The 16,155-nt window shown below is 48.4% G+C and overlaps 1 protein-coding gene across 1 annotated transcript in view; it reads left to right on the top strand.

Moving 5' to 3' along the window:
* Window positions 1–15,495, top strand: part of PLPP3 (phospholipid phosphatase 3) — a 45,391-nt gene extending 29,896 nt beyond the window's left edge. Inside the window, exons 3-6 of the mRNA XM_074151713.1 lie at window positions 320–603; window positions 1,364–1,421; window positions 9,476–9,652; window positions 15,131–15,495. Of these exons, the coding sequence (XP_074007814.1) occupies window positions 320–603; window positions 1,364–1,421; window positions 9,476–9,652; window positions 15,131–15,256 (645 nt within the window). The 3' untranslated portion in view covers window positions 15,257–15,495. The remainder of the gene's footprint in view (window positions 1–319; window positions 604–1,363; window positions 1,422–9,475; window positions 9,653–15,130) is intronic.
* The last annotated feature ends 660 nt before the right edge of the window (window positions 15,496–16,155 follow it).

The following is a 16,155-nucleotide window of genomic DNA, read 5'->3' as shown; positions in this document are numbered from 1 at the left end:
GGGGCACTATTTCACTTCTGTAAAGATATGCCAACACGCTAAACCAAAATCTAGCTTTTTTTCCCCTTTCTTCTTGTTAATGGAATTTTTCCATAAGCAACACTTTGAGCACTGCAATCCCTTCCTGAGAGGGAAGGGGAAGAGGAGGATGGAGAGATGCTGGGCTGTGGGCTCTCCTCCCTCACTGTGGGAGCAGATTCCTGGTTCGAGATGCTCAGAGCACAAAGAGCTATCTCAACCCTGCGTCTGCCACCCGTCGCTGGTCTTGCACACCATCCTTCCTACCTTCTAACCTCTCCGTTGCGTTTCCCCTCTCCAGATTATAACGGGAGAGCTCTACCGCATCCACTACCTGAAGGAGAAGTCGCATTCCTTTATCCAGAACCCCTACGTGGCTGCTCTCTACAAGCAGGTGGGCTGCTTCGTTTTCGGCTGCGCCATCAGCCAGTCCTTCACAGACATTGCCAAAGTGTCCGTTGGGCGCTTGCGGCCGCATTTCCTGGAAGTTTGCGATTTGGATTTCTCCACCATCAACTGCGCTAAGGGAGTTTACATCCAAAACTACACCTGCAGGGGAAGCGACAGCAAGGTCCAGGAAGCCAGGTGAGAGCCCGGGGAGTCAAAGCGATGCCACCAAAATGGTGTCTCACACTAAATATGTCTTGGGGTTTCTCTGCCAGCAATAGAAGATTCAAATGCTGCTTTCTCTGTGAAGGTTGTAGCTCCGTCTGCCAGTGACGGGCAGTTTCCCTTGGGAATTGTGGGACTTGGCTGAATAAGATTTCTTTTCCTTTCTCTTTACTTCTACGCTATTGTTTCCCTGAGTGGTTGCTCAATGTGGGAATTCACCCTAAAGCTGAGCTCATGGTGAGCAGCTCGAACTGTCCCGTGAGGCAGAGCAGAGGGCTTCTCCTCCAAGGGGACTCCATGCAGGCAGGGCTATCAGTCCCTCCACTTCGAGCTCCATCAAATCTATCAGATACTCGATTTGACGTTTCCAGTGGTGCATTTCATGTGTTGCCATTAAGCGACCGGAGAAGTTGCTCGCTTCTTATTTCTTTACGGTTTCCTGGTTATTTGAGGCGAGACGATGAGTTATTGGGCTATCCTGGAAATAACTGCTGTCCCACGAATAGACCAGGAAGGGACGAACAATGCGAGCATCCTGCCCATCCGTTTGCTTTCTGCCTCGCAGGCGAGCGGGGCAGATAATGGGGGTTTTATAACACGAAAGATTGGGGGTTGTGGGTCCTTCTGCTTTGGCACCCTCTTGGTAGCCGCAGGCAATTCGCCATATTACATGTGAAATTATAATACTGAAGATTATAGTGGCTGGTTCTTAGCACCTGCTTTGTTTTTGCAGGAAATCCTTCTTCTCTGGGCACGCGTCCTTCTCCCTGTACACCATGCTGTATTTGGTGGTAAGTAACCTCAGCCTTGCTTGAGATGGAGCTGATTTATCCCCTGTCACCCGTGTATGGTAGCAATAACAGCATAATAAGCATCAGAAATAGAGGGTCAGTTGGAAAAAAAGAGCCTGAACAAGCTGACGGTGGAAAGACCCACTCTCAGCCCCTGTGGTGTGATTTGGGATGGAGACTCCTGGGGTGATAGCTGGGCTGTGCAACTTTGGGAAATAGCCAAAGCTGTGATTAAATCTGAATCCTGTTAAATCTGTGGATGACCTGTGCAGTTTTGTTTGCCCCATGTTGTGGTTTCCACTGGGGAGAGTTTGGGGCAAGCCAAAATATTACATGAATGGAGAGGGAAGACACGCCGTCCCGGATCTGTTGGGGGGTGAAGACTGGTTCCCATATGTGCCAGTGGAGCAGGTGGAGCAGCCTCTGCCCGTCGGGATCCAGGGCGAAGGGCTGGGACTTGTTTTTCTTTGTCAGTGAGAAATGGCTCTACCCTTCCTGCGCCGGGGCTGGGGCCGGGGCGGCTGCCAAGGTGCTTCCTGCTGGGGCTGTGGGAGGTACCCTGCCTGCCCCCCCGGGGGCTGGACCCGCACCCAGCCTTTTGGGGAGGATCTGGATAGTGACTTGTGTTTTGAAGGTTGTTTTTTGTTATTAATTTAAAAAAAAAAAAATAATCAAGAGAGATTTCAGATTCCTTTCAAGATTTGTGCCTCTCCTTCCCCCCCACCCTGCAATCTCCTGTAAACTCAGACTAGCAAGCAAAGAAACAGCATGGCACTGATAGAAACATTAAACGTGAGCTTTTATTTATCTATGAGCACTCTTTCTTCCCATCCCTTTACCCTCTGAAAAGATAAGTTGCCGCTGCTCCCTCCTACCTTTTCATCCCTGGATTCCCCCTCCCTGTGAGCAGTTTCTGTAATTTAATTACTAAGCTTTCCAGGCTGTTGGGGGCAGCATATTAAATTCTTTCCTCGTTTTCTCCCTTTTTGTTCTTGGAAAACTTTTGGATTTTTTTTTTTAAAAAGAAACTAAAACTTTCCAAAACCTTCTCAGTAAACATTTTGGCCATTTCCTCCCAGCTGTGTTACAATGCAGAGCCACCTCAGCAATGCTTCTCAGGAGGCTCAGCTGTTGCAAAACTTTCTGAGCTACGTTTGGGAACCATCGCTCACACCGGCATTTATTTATTTCCAAGGAGTTCTACAGGCAGTCAGATAAGTCAGGCCCGAGATGCTTTTGAGCCTGGCAGCCGGAATCAGCAAGGATGCCAGTCCCTATTAAGTTGATGGTGGTTCTTCTCCAAATCCTCAGGAAGATTCAGGTTGTCCTTCTAGGAACTTTTTTCAGGAGGTGCTGTTCTGGGGCCTTTTTGGAAGCCAAGTCCGGTGCTTTACCTTTTTCACAGGATTATGCCCTGGAGCATCCTTCAGGGTAGGGGACCAACCTGGGGTGACTGTGCCCAGCTGGGCAAGCGCTTGACCCCTCCCTACGTTCCTACCCTGCTCACTTCAGCAGTAGCTGCCCAAAGCTGACAGGGCTTGACCCTGTTTCCACACAGACCATGTGGCTTTGCCAGGTTTTTTCCGTGCTTTTCTGAAAAGCCAGCGGTGATGGAGCAAGTGAGAAATGAAACGGTCTGTGGCAGCACAGCAGGAATGCCAGTGGCCAGTTGCAGGAGGTGCACTGGAGACCCCAAAACTGCTTTGCACCAATGCCTGCTGCCTCATTTTCTTTCTAACTTTGTAGCAGGCTTCAAAAGTGGCATCTAGTTCCTGTGTAATGCTTGGGAGCAGAAAGCTCTCTCTGATATCTCTTTACTGCCCTTCCCTGTCCCCATAAGGGAGTACTTGAGCTATCAGCAGCCTCTGCCCTTCTCCCTGCCTGATCCGGGACAACAGGCTCCTCCACTTGTCCCTCTCCATGGAGGAGTTTTGACCATCAATCCCTTAAGAATGATTTTATTTTATTTTTTTCCTTGTCCCAAACCTGGGATAAGGTTGGTACCAAGTTCCATCTGACCAGCTGTTCAGTTGCTTTGTGCCTTAAAAAGTCAGGGGAAAAATTACCCCAAGTGTTCAGTCATAAATTGAAGGGAGAAAAAGGCAACTTGAGATGAGACAGTGTAACCTGGTGCATATCGGAGTTGGTGAAATAATGATATGAGGGGCCTTTTCCAACCTAAATGACTCTATGATTCTACGTTGTCTCGCAGCACCCTGCTCTCCATCACTCCAGCTCCCTGACCGCTGCCAGAGCCTGAACGAGAAATCTCATAGAAAAAGGGAGACAGAAAATCTGTCATGTTGGAGAGGCTGATAATGCCCCAAAACAATTTAAAAAAAAAAATAATAAATGAGGTTATAATAACCCAGAGGGATTTTATTTAATGCAAAATAAACCCTGCTGCCTTTCCCAGCTCAGTGATTGAATGGATTTTAAGAAGCCTGGTTAGAAAGGTGGCATCCCCTGTGCCAGTGCCTGCAGGAAGTGGGTTTGATGGATTTAATCATGGAATCACCTCAATGAAAACAAAACCCCATTGCTCTCCGGTTCCTGGGAAGTGAGGGCTGTGCCACAGCAGGTTGCTGCTGATGCTTTGGGTACCAGGAGTTTGCCGGGAGCCTTTGCAGAGTGGGGGCGTTTGTGGGGCTGAGCAAGTGCTGCAGAAGCTTGGCTGATCAGCCGCGTCCTGAGCGCGTTCCCTGTTGAACAATACTTCATATTTCAAGGATAAGTCACTTCCCGTCTTTCCTGGCATTCCCTGGCTTCACTCTTAGAGCCTGTTCTGAATTATAATGTTTTCAGGTTTGCCTCACCTGATGGAGACGGGTGCCAGAAAGCTTTAGTTGGTCTGTTAAAAGATACCTGGATTCCCACACATCCCGTGGGGCTTCACCTGCACCGTGGGGCTGGATTTTCTTGGGAGTTTGGTGGCTGGTGGATGGGTGAGCACAGCTTCCCCATCACCTCAAGCCCTGCAGTATCCATCAAGGAGAAGCAGTTTGTCCACGGGCTCCCAGTAGGAAAATGCGGATAGATGCCAAGCCCCGGAGGGCTTTGGGGGAAAAGTCCCAGGGAAAGGCACTTGCAACACAGTAAAATCTCCTGGGATTTAGTTCTAGACACTGAGACTTTGGGACTAAGTTTCTCGCAGCCTTCTTGTCACCAAGAACACCCAATTAACATCAGGCCTTTGTATAAAAAATTTAAAAGGGGAAATTACGCTTGGGTAATCCTCTTTGTCTTAATTTTCCTTGCTTTGTTACTCCTTGGCTGAGCGAGTCTGTAATACGTATTTATAGCAGGATGAGGAAAGAGGAGGTATGTAACTGCTTATTCCATGCAGCCCTCTGGACCTGACCCACACCTCTTGGTTTTGTTTTACTGGATGTGGGGAGTCTTTGCACAGAGCGATGGGACCTTTCTGATCCCCTCAAGCACGTGAGACCATAATGCTGATGTTTAAAGTTTTTAATTTTTTTTTTTAATGGCATGAAATTTCCTGAAACTACAAAGAGGATGTAGAAAAACTAAATTAATATCCCTCAGTAATGTTAGGTGATTCTGGATAAAAGGGGAGTAAAGCAGGGCAGCTTGCGTATTAAATGTGCGTCAGTGGATGAGGTTGAAGACATCAGATCAGATTTGGGTTTTAGTGTGTTCTACTCATTTATATGAAAAACTAGATATGTTGCTGGTTTTCTTTGTATCTGTGTAAGCGTGAAGCTTTGCACTGGGGCTTCTTGCTGAAGGGTGGAGAAGGTCCCAGTGCCCTGGTGCTACTGAGCGATGACGTGCCTGTGTGATGGAAACTCCGTGGTGGTTGTGCACTTGGAGTCAAGTTTAGCTGTGACCTAAGTAAGCAAATAAGCTGGAATTACATCAGCGGCCGAGGTGTGAACTGCGTTGCTGAGCTGATGGGGGTATTCCCGATGGGGTGGGAGGATGCTGTATGCTCAGCGAAGGCAGGGAAGAGGCAAACAGAGCATCCCTTTGGTGCTGGGAGGTTTTTGCCCTTCTCCTGTCCTTGTCGTCTGGCCAGCTTGGTGCTAAAAGCAGAATTCTGCAGGTCCCCTCCCTCCAGCTGGATTTTCCAGTGTATTTTGTTGGGGTTTAGGTTTTTTGAGGCGTTTTGGCCCCATACGGCTTTGGGTACCACTTTGTTTGCACATGGGGCTGGAGATGGAGGTAACTTCAGGTCAGACAGTGAGAAACAAGACCAGCTATTTCCCAGAAGGAAATCTTAGCTGTGACTAAGGGACGTGGTTGATGGAATTCAGGCTTGCGGTGGGGATAGTGTGAACAGGATGGGATTTCTGGGTGGCAGAAAGCCCCAGGAGGCTGGAGGTGACGCTTTTAGCCCATGTCCCCTGCCAGCTCCCCCTTGATGAGTTTGCTCAGGGGTTGTGTGTTGCTGCGGGCTGACCCCACCAACACTGTGGAAGTCCCCTGGCAGAAGAAGAGCGATGTGACGTCCTTCAAGCCATCTGCTTTGTGGTAACTTGGCCTCTGCCAGGAGACAGTGTATGGGAGTTCCAAATAACTCCTGCTCTGTGTGATCCTATTTCATTCCATCCTTCATCCACCCTTGCTCCTGTTGATGTTTTTCCTGACTTTTGCTGCCTTGTGATGGAAATAACCCCAGTTGTGGTCTTGCTCCTTCATTCCCTCCCAGGAAGGGCTCCATCCAGCCCCACATTCCTGTCCAAATCTGGCAGTCCTTAGCAGGCAGCACTTCAGATTTGCTCCCAGGTTCCAAAAAAAAAAAAAAAAAGGCTTTCAGATAAATTTCCAGGAACTTCCCATTTCTTAGTAATAGCACTAATTCCTGTTTTAGGGTAATTCTGATTCTTTCAGCCCCCACGCTCTCCTTCGGGCTTTTTTACTTTCTCTTATTAACCAGGTTTTTCTTTCATATTGGGGGCAGAGACAAACTTTGGAGCACCCCGAGGCTCACCTTTAAAGTACTTATGGGATCTCAGCACCCTGGTGTTTGAGCACTGTCTCTGATGTACTGCATGCTCATAATATGCCTGTGGAATACGAAAAGTGCTGTTATCTCTTTTTTTTTTTTACCCTTTTTTTCCCCCCCTTGTGAATGGGGAACTAACAAACAACTTTTCCAAGAGTTTTATTGTGGCAGTAAAAGGAGCTCAGTTGAGATCCTCACACTGATCCTGTGGTGTTTGAGATGCATCTATTTGGGTGGGTTTTGCTCCTCCAAGACATGCAGGTGTGGGTGCGAGTTGGGTGCTGGGGACTTGGGTGGCACCCAGCACACCCCATAAGGTACCGCACTGTCTTTGCACACCTTTTCCAGGGCTAAACTGTGTAGATTAAGCATGCAGTTCAGAGCTGTGCTTCAGGAGTGGGTCAGCATACAAACAAGTTTATTTTTTAATTGCTTCAGCCCCAGAAGTGTCTGCTTTATTGTGTGTTCATACTCAGTGTTAGCTTCTTATTGCTAATTTTTAGTTGCTACTTTGCATCCTCCCCTGTAGATGATCTGTTTAGTCCAAGCTTGTGGGATGAAATAATTTGAGGGGATGTCAAGGCTGTGCAAAAAGGACAAATGTCAGATTACCCAGCCGCAAAATTCTTTCTAAGGAGCTTGATATGACAGAGCCTCAAGACAAAAGTAAGATGTTAGATTTCAAGTCTTCCTGGTAGAACTAAGAGTAATATTTTATAAGATATAATACTTGGAGCTAATTTTGCTCTGCAACAGCGTACTGGAACCTGAGTTTTGCACTGTCACCTGGGCTGGGCTGAGACTCTTGAACCTGAAAATAATCCTGACCCTAAACCATGGCAGTACAAGCATATTTTATACCTTTTTTTTTTTGTACTTTAAAAATGCCACTCTCCACAAATGCTGTTTTTTCAAGGGACGTTGTCTCTACACCGAGTTTTATTTAAAGATGTCCTCAGTGCTCTGTCTCCACCTTCCCTGAATAATTCCCAGGAGTATCCTGCCTGCACAGCTTATTCTCAGTGGCAGATCACTGGGTGCACAAATACTATGGCAATGAAAATTCAGGCAGCCTAAGCATGGCAAACTAAAAATGCAGTTCCCCGCTAATGAACCGCGTAGATGTTTGCTTGCAGGATGAAGTGCCTGCTGTTAATTCACTGCAAGTGACTGCGCAGGATGCGGTTGTGTTATTTTACAGCTCCAGCGTTCCAGCTCAGAGATGGCTGCATTTTACCTGGAGGGAAAGCACCTCCTCGTCGGTGGTGGGGCTTTGTTGGGTTTTTCTTGGTTTGGTTTTGGTTTTTTTTAAGGTCTCTCTGGACAGAATATGCCTCTTAATTTTGATACGTTGGTAGCTGAATTTTCTTTTTCCCAAGATGACAGAAATTATCCTCACAAACTAGAGAGCCAGCCCAGTGGTCCATTTGCTGGGCTACACCAGTATGGGTTTGCTGTGGGGATCTAGAGAGCTGTAACTCATCCCGTAGCATCGTGTGCAGGAGTTTGGATGGTGTGGGGTATGTGCTGTGGTGACATGGCTCTGTTCCCAGCCTCGGGCTGGTTTGCAGATATATTCCCCAGAATCATAATGTGCATTAGCCAGCACCGAGCTGTTTTGGTACTGCTCTTTTCCCATGTTAATTGGCTAACAATTTGGATAATTTGGAGCATCTGCTCCATTCAAATGGCATGATGTTTAATTTCCTCTAAAGAGCCCAGTGTGTGTTCTTTCCAAAAAGGGGTAAGTATAATGTTTATGCAACAGCCAAACATACTAAATTGGCTAAACTGATGCTTCCCCCTTATCAGCTTTCCAATTAATTCTGCTTTTATAGGTAAATGGTGTCATTAAGTTATTTGTGGTTTCAGGGAACCCAGCAAGAGCTTCATTCCCTTTTATATCAAGGCAGTGTAAACTGCTCTGGCTGTGTAAAAGGGATCGTAAATAGGTATTAAACCCCTTTCCAGCCCTCTGATGTTGCAGAGTCCCACGAAGCACGCTGGGTCTGACTTCCAGCTCTTCGTTTAGGAACAGGCAGCAAATACCTGTGGCAGCTGAGCCCACAGGCAGTGGGTCCCAGCTACAGGAGCCGAACAGCATTTTCCAGGCACTTTTGCACTCTTCTAGCCATCGAGGGCCTCTCTTCCCCCTGAGCCTTGAGGTTACTGCTGTGTCCCTCCCTTCCCGCAGCCTTCCTCCCTGCGCTGTGCCTGGCCCCGCTCATCCGTGGGCAGCGGGTGGCCGTTTTCCTGTCCTCTCTTCCTGCCCGGCTTCCCGGTTCCCACAGGAACCAGCTGTGCCCACTGGTCGAAATGGAAACGGGCCCGAGATAGTCAAGAGGAAGGGACAATCTCCATTTGATATCATGTCAGCTTTGTCTTTTTGGGTCGAGCCGGGACCTTGCTTTTCTCTCGCTGGGTAGGAGTTGACTTCCCATCCCATGCGGTGGGGTGGCTTCTCGCTGTGCACCTGCAAACCCTGGGGCTTGGGCTGGGAAACATGGTGGCAACGTTAGAGGATTGCATTTTGCATCCACAAAATTGCATTTTGCGGCTGTGTCTGGAAATCCTCAGGGCTGGCTCAGGAAATGCGGCACGTGTTGATTCCTGGTTTTCCTCTGAGAGATGATGTGGGTCCTGCGTGCCCCAAATCTGGGCCCTTGCTTCTGTTACACATTAAATAGCAGTGGGGAGGAATTTTCTTACTCAGCCTGATGGGATGTTGTGTGTGACCTTGATGGACTTGGAGGCTGAAGCAGGGCTGGAGGGTGAGCCGTGGTTCAGGAGGTCCCAAGCTCCTGACCCTGGCTCACCAAGGAAGGGCTGTACCCATATGTCTCTGCAGGTTAAAAATCCCTCCAGCTCCACTCCCCTATTCATGTTGGAGACCACAATTTTGCAAAGAGCATCCTCCTTCTTTGACAACTTCCCCCTCCTTGGGCCACAGGGGTGCGGTTGTCCCACGGTCAGCCCCACAGAGCAGTTGCTGCCGTGTGTGCACATTTTGGGCACAGCTTCTCCTTTGCTACCCTCAAAGTAATGCAACCTTTTTTGTGTGTTTTTCCTCTCTTCCCCGCAGTTTTATCTGCAGGCCAGATTCACGTGGAAGGGAGCCCGCCTGCTCCGCCCCCTCCTCCAGTTCACCCTCATCATGATGGCGTTTTACACCGGCCTGTCCCGTGTGTCGGACCACAAGCATCACCCTACCGACGTGCTGGCTGGCTTTGCACAGGGAGCCCTGGTGGCTTACTGCGTGGTGAGTACGGCAAACCAGGCAAGGATGGGCATCAGTGATGCTGGTGGGGGCCCTAGAGGATTAGGGGGCACCTGTGGTGCTGTGAGCTCACGTAACCCCCTCGTTACAGCTGGGGACGTGGCAGGAGGCAGTGTGAACGCTGGCTCAGTCCAGTGTCACCCCTGTGTGACAGCATGTGCAATCATTGTTTGCAGCTGGACCACAGTCCAAGAGCAGAGCATCCTACCAGCCCAATGATGGGTGCTCCAACGGGTACCCGGCCACCGGTGCTATCCCCTCCCTGCGAGCAACAGCACTGCTGTGCTGGAGGGGTGAAGCAGTTCTTTTTGTCCCCCACTGAACAAGCAGCATATTCAGCAAGAAGTACAAGATTTAGGGGTTTTACCCCATCAGCTTTGAGGGTCCAGGAGGCTCCTGGGCAAAAGGCCCCTTCACTTGGGCAGCTCGGGACACTGAAAAGGCATTCAGACAAGGGAGAGTATCTCCCTCTCCCATAAAATCACAGAATGGTTGGGGTTGGAAGGGACCTTAAAGATCATTGAGTTCCAACCCCCCTGCTGTGGCCAGGGACACCTCCCACCAGACCAGGTTGCTCAAAGCCCCATCCGGCCTGGTCTTGAACACCTCCGGGGATGGGGCATCCACAGCTTCTCTGGGCAACCTGTTCCAGTGTCTCACCACCCTCACAGTGAAAAATTTCTTCCTAATATCTAATCTAAATCTCCCTTCTTCCAGTTTGAAGCCATTACCTCTCATTCTATCACTACGAGCCCTTGTAAAAAGTCCCTCTCCAGCTTTCTTGTAGGCCCCCTTCAGATACCGGAAGGGGCTATAAAGTTTCTTCAGAGCCTTCTTCTCTTCTCCAGGCTGAACAGCCCCAACTGTCTCAGCCTGTCCTCACAGCAGAGGTACTCCAACCCTCTGATCATCTTCGTGGCCCTTCTCCAGCCGCTCTCGGTAACGAGCACCAGCTCGTTTGCAGGGCTTTCCGCCAGAACCCAAATGGGGAGACTGGGGTAGTTGGCATTATGGCTCTTCCCTGCACAACCCACCCACAAGCCACCCCCTGGGAGCGGGAGCCGGTGTCTGCCCGGCGAGGGGAGGCCGGGCGCCTCGTTTGCTGGTGGGTTTTTAATGTAGCAAAAGGGCTGGTGAGAAAGCAGCGAACAAAAGCCGTGCCCGCTTGTCTGCGGCTGCTGGGCTGGTTCTCGTGCAATTTGCTTTCCAAAGAGTGACCTGATTGCGCAGCCCTCTAACTCGAAGTGACACCTGTAAAAGTTTAAAGTAGGCAGGATGGGGGGCACCGGGTCGGGTGGCTGCCGTGTATGGAAAGAAAGGGGCTGGGGGCTAGGGTCGTTCCTGTATCTGTACGAACTCCTGAAACCAAGCTTACCACCTTCTTAGGTTGTTTTCTGGGGTTGTGTTGTGGTTTTTGGTTTTTTTTTTTTTTTTTACTGATCTAAAAGTAAAGCAGCCCTGGAGGCAAGGAATTAAGTACGCTAACGTTATATTTTGCAAGGAGAGAAAATAGGCTATTTATGTACTTTCCACTCATCGATAATATTCCAAAGCTAAGACAAAAATGTCATTGTCGGGAAGTTTTTATGAAGTATTATTAACTCTCTGAGCAGTAGCTGTTGAGTTTTGCCGTTGTCTGATGCCGATGTCCCGTGCGGGGCCGGCAGACTTAGAGAGGGAAACCAGAGAAGAATGTGCTGCTGTAACACCCGCTCGCAGCGAGAGCGTTACAGGTCCCATGTCCTTCATTCCAGTATTGTCAGGGTTTTTCTCCAGATCCTGGAAATCTTTTCCTATCCCAGCAGTCGGCTATTAGCACCACGATGGCAGTGCTGGTAGCCTTGGGAGAAAAGGCCCTGGGTGACGTGGGCAGCAATGGAGGAGCTTGTCTCAGTCCGGGTGCCTGAACTTGTATCGTGTGGGTTTGTCGGGACATCAAGTGCACATCTCCAGACAGTTTTACAAGGGGCTATTTACCCCTCTGTATGTCTTTCTGCTTGAGAGATGGGATAACAGCAATATATAGGGGAAGCAGGGACCAAGCGATCCATCCCTGGATCCCAGCAGTGGTTTCAGAAAGACAATAGCTCTCCGGATGCTCGGGACGGCCGTCCGGATGCTTCCCGGCTGGGACAAGCAGGCAGGGCTGGCCATCCCCTCCCGTCCCTCCGGCAGCTGGAAGCTGTACTGGGAAGGGGAGGCTGTGGCGGTGCTGGGCTGGTTTTCCTGTGTCAAGGTAAACCGACATAGGAAGCAGCTGCCTGGAATTTCACAGGCAGGCTCGGGTTTGCGTGCCAGCCCAGGGCAACCTGCGCTGCTCTTCCCAGCCGGCTTGTGGAGGGGGCTCCAAACCCTTTGCAGGCATGACTTGGTGGCTGGGGACATCTCAGGCGGCAGCTTAGGAGTTGGGCAGGGTTTAAACCCAATCCTTGTCCCATTTCAGCAGCTTGTGAAGAACCAGCGATATGTTCTTGTTCTCCCAAACCTGGCTTTGCTGGCGTGAGCCATTCCCCAAGAGGGGCTGGCAGACTTTCCTTCCTTTTGGGAGGTGGCAGCAAGGGACAAGGGGAAGAGTCACACTGAGACTCCCTGGTGTTTGCATTAAATGTAGAGTTTAGCAGCTTTTTGCTAAAATCACTGGTATATCAGAGCAGTTACTGATATGTCCTATGTCTGGGATCCAGCTCTCGTGCATGGGATGCTCTGAAGCAGAAGGAAGGACCTCGAGAATCGTCACCTCCAACCCACCCTGGGTGCTCCCAGACACTCCTTCCCCCAGCAAAACCTTCAAGAGGCCGCTCTGATGATAGTTAAGGCCCATTAAAATACCATAGTTATCAGGCTGTAATTTTCAGTAGAAACCAGTTGTGGGTTTCATCTCTGAGGGCTGCTGGAGTTTAAATCCAGGTTGTGCTGCAGCAGACACGTTTGTCCTTCAGTGCCTGAAATAACAAGCAGAAGACATTAGTGTCAAGCACTTCCAGCTGATGAAACATTTGGACTTGGATCCAGGGTGAAATATGATGAGGATTTCTTAGATGGAAATAGTTTTTATGTGCCTAGTAGGTAGCCAGCTATGTGTTGTGTAGTTTATGTCTCATCTGAGGGAGAGAGAAAAAGGGGAGGTGTTGGAAGGACATGCTCCTGGTGTTGCTCTGGTTAGCTTAGATGAATTGTTTTGACCTCTCTGTGATTAAGGATTTCTTCAATATACTGAAAAGGAATAGGAATTGTTAAGTGGCAGTATGAGATATTGGCTTACTTCGTATAATACACCCTCAGTCTTCTGCTGTCAGGTTTTCTTTATGGGTGGAGAGCACCTTCTACAGGAAATGGAGCTAATCCAAGTGAAAAACTTTGCACGTTTATTAGTCCTTTTTTGTGTTAAACAGTTCAAGCATTAGAAGGATTTAACACACTGTTTTAACCCCCAAAGATCACGTTTCATGATTCCTATAAGTGTTTATATAACCTCCAGCCATGTTAAAGAGAAATACAGTTTAAAGAGAAATGAAACCTTTTACCCAGTCTCTGAATTAAACCCTGAAAAGCAGCGAGCAGCACAGTAAAAGCTAAAATACCCAGGATGACACTCCACCATAACTCATTCCTGTCCAAAATAAGGACCAGACTTGGTGTAATCCCCATATGCTTCTTGCACTAGGCAATCTCCTCCCATAAATTGATTTGTCATGGCTATCTTGGTGCAGAAATTGGACATCTTTTTGATTGGATCCAGCTCTCCGAGGTGGGCAAGAGAAGGAGGTGGCATCAGAAACGCACCAAGCCAGCCAAAGGGGGTTTTTTACAGTTATTAATGGCCCAAAATAAAACCATTGCCAGAGCAGTTCAACGTGCTTTTGCACCGCGATGCTGCAGCGAGAGGCCAGACTCCAGCTTGTGATCCTCGGCGGGTTCAGCTGGATCCTGTTATTTAACCAAACGCTGCCACTTGGATTCCCTGTAAACAACTTTATCAGCTCTGTTACACAACTAGGGAGCCAGACAGCAGTACATACTCTGGGGGAAAAAAAAAAAAAAAAAAAGAGCTGGGTTATGTGTCAGCTCCTTCCCTGCTTTTCCACGAAGCAATAAAAACCGAGCAACAACAGCTCAGTTTCCTGCATCCCCGGTTATAATTGTAGGAGTGAACTGCTGCTTACAGCAGGTTCACTGTCTGTTCAGCTCAGCTCCTTATCTTCCTGTGCTGGTAGGGACTTGCAAAAGTTGTTGCCAAAGACAGCTAGACCTGCTCCAGAGGGCTCTGGGAAGCTAAAAAATGTGGAAATGCAGATGGGGAATAATCTTTGCTCCATCCCTGTGTTACCCAGCCTGGATGTACTAACCTAATATTATTCCTTGGAGCACCTTGGACCTTTTCCCCCTGATTTATCTTGTTGCTTAAATGTATTAAAAGTATCGTGGGAGAAAACTCAAAAGTGCTGCTAATTCCTACGGCCACGTGGTGCTCCTCCTGGGACTTCGGCTCAGCAAACCCACAGCTCGGTCTGAATTATCGGTGCTTAAGGATGTCCGAGATAAGCTGGCAAATTTTGGGCTGGCAGCAGGACCGAAGCTTGGGGCTTTCGTGCCAGCTAACAAAAGGATGAATCCTCACCACTTTTTGCCCCGGCCAGAGGATCCGCGCTGTCTGACTCTTTTCCCTTCTGGCGTGAGGCAGAGGTTTGGCAAGGGAGAAAGTGCCCCCGTCCTGGAGGAGCGATAAGCTTTGTGCAGCGGCTGCCAAGGGAGGATGTGGAAGTTTCCTCCCAGCACTTTGTTTCTTATTGTGTTTCTACCTCCCGAAATTGCCAAGCACTGGCTTTTTCACATCCGGGAGAGGGGTTACATCACGGGATATTTAGGAAGAAGTAGTCAGGAATAGCTCCTCCTCTCCTTAGACTTTGGCTTCAGGACCAGACCCTGGCTCTGTACCGCTGTCTTGGTGGGGCAAGAGGAGAGCATCACTCACTGTTGACTCATTGTTGATAACTTTTAAAGCAGCTTGGATTTGAAAGCTTTTAATTGCCTACCTTATGTCTGGCTGAGTGAATTGTTTCACGCCAATTCCATCCGTAAAACCACTCGCTATGAGTCAGGCCAGCCCTTTGGAGACCTCTGTTATTTTATTGGAGTGTGGGTCGTGTATCTGTTTCCTGGCTTTTCAACCCGACCAGGGGAGGTTTGGGTGTTGCACTTGGTGATTACGCAGTGAGAAATGAAATTGTTCTGTAATGTTTTTACACAGTGTTTTGTGAGGCCTGAGCCTTTTTCCGTATTCTACAGAAAGGTGGTACCAGGCGCTTAGGATTACAGTTATAAGTGTTACGAGCAGGCATTCAGTAGCACAAAAAGTGCTATTTTTGCAGCTTAAAGATATGTATATATTCTGTAAACCAAATTTTTGAACAAAACAACACCCAACGTGGCTAAGTTTGCCTTTTCCACTTATTCCTGCAGGTGTTTTATGTCTCAGATCTCTTCAAACCCAAGACAAAGACTTGCCTGCCTCCACCGCCCATCCGGAAGGAGATCCTTTCACCTGTGGACATCATCGAGCGGAATAACCATCACAACATGGTGTAGACCTTTGAGAGATTGGATGGGTGTTGTATTTTATTTTAATTTTTTTTTTTTTTTCAAAAAAAAAAAAAAATGACTGCTGACAGCAACTACCTGCTGCTCTCAAATCTCATCAGACAGTAGAATGTAGGGAGAGACTTTCTTGCCCGACCAGTAAAGTCTTACTCTGTGGTCTTTTCAACTTGCGACATTTGGATGAAAGGGGTGGTGGTCAACTAAGTCAAAAGCGACAATGAGAAAGGAAAAGAAACAAACAAACAAAATACAAAAGCCGAACAAACAAAGAGAGGTGCCGGAGTTCTGGATGTGCAATTGGTTTGAGTGTTCATGTTGTAGTGAACGCCAAATTGTTCATAGCCTAATGAACACAAAGGGATTTTTGGAAAGCTGGCCATCTTAGGTGTTTTTTTACTATGAAGATTTCCAATGCCTGCGAGGAAAAAAACAAACAACTCACGACTAAATTGTATAGCACTATATATGAGAAACAGCACTGAGTCAAGACCTGGGATTGGTTTGTAAGAGTTGCTTTTTTTTTTTTTTTTTTAAATCTCTTTTTGATACTAGTTTATTTTTGCCTCCTCTATTCCATACTGTGACTTAGTTTAGAAGAAGCTTGCCCAGTCAAAATCTGCGAAGGGTCTCTGATCACACTACACGCGCCTTTAACGAGCAGCCCTGAGACGCGCAGTGAGGCTGAATAACTCCATCCTCCGCGCAGAGAAGCCATGTTTCTTCCTCTACCCTCGCTCCCTGGCGAGGGGTCGCCCTGCCTGAGCCCCCCGGGCCTGCGCAACCCCCCCACAAATAGTCCTTCATGAAAAGAGCATCCTCCGCTTCCCAACTGTTCCTCTCTCCCCCCCTGCCCAAAAATAAATCACAGCAGATTTTCTGTGCGCCCA

This window comes from Numenius arquata, chromosome 8, assembly GCF_964106895.1.
Source record: "Numenius arquata chromosome 8, bNumArq3.hap1.1, whole genome shotgun sequence".
Classification (NCBI taxonomy): Eukaryota; Metazoa; Chordata; class Aves; order Charadriiformes; family Scolopacidae; genus Numenius; species Numenius arquata.
The sequence above is the reverse complement of the archived record's forward strand: the minus strand, read 5'-3'. Positions and strand labels throughout refer to the sequence as shown.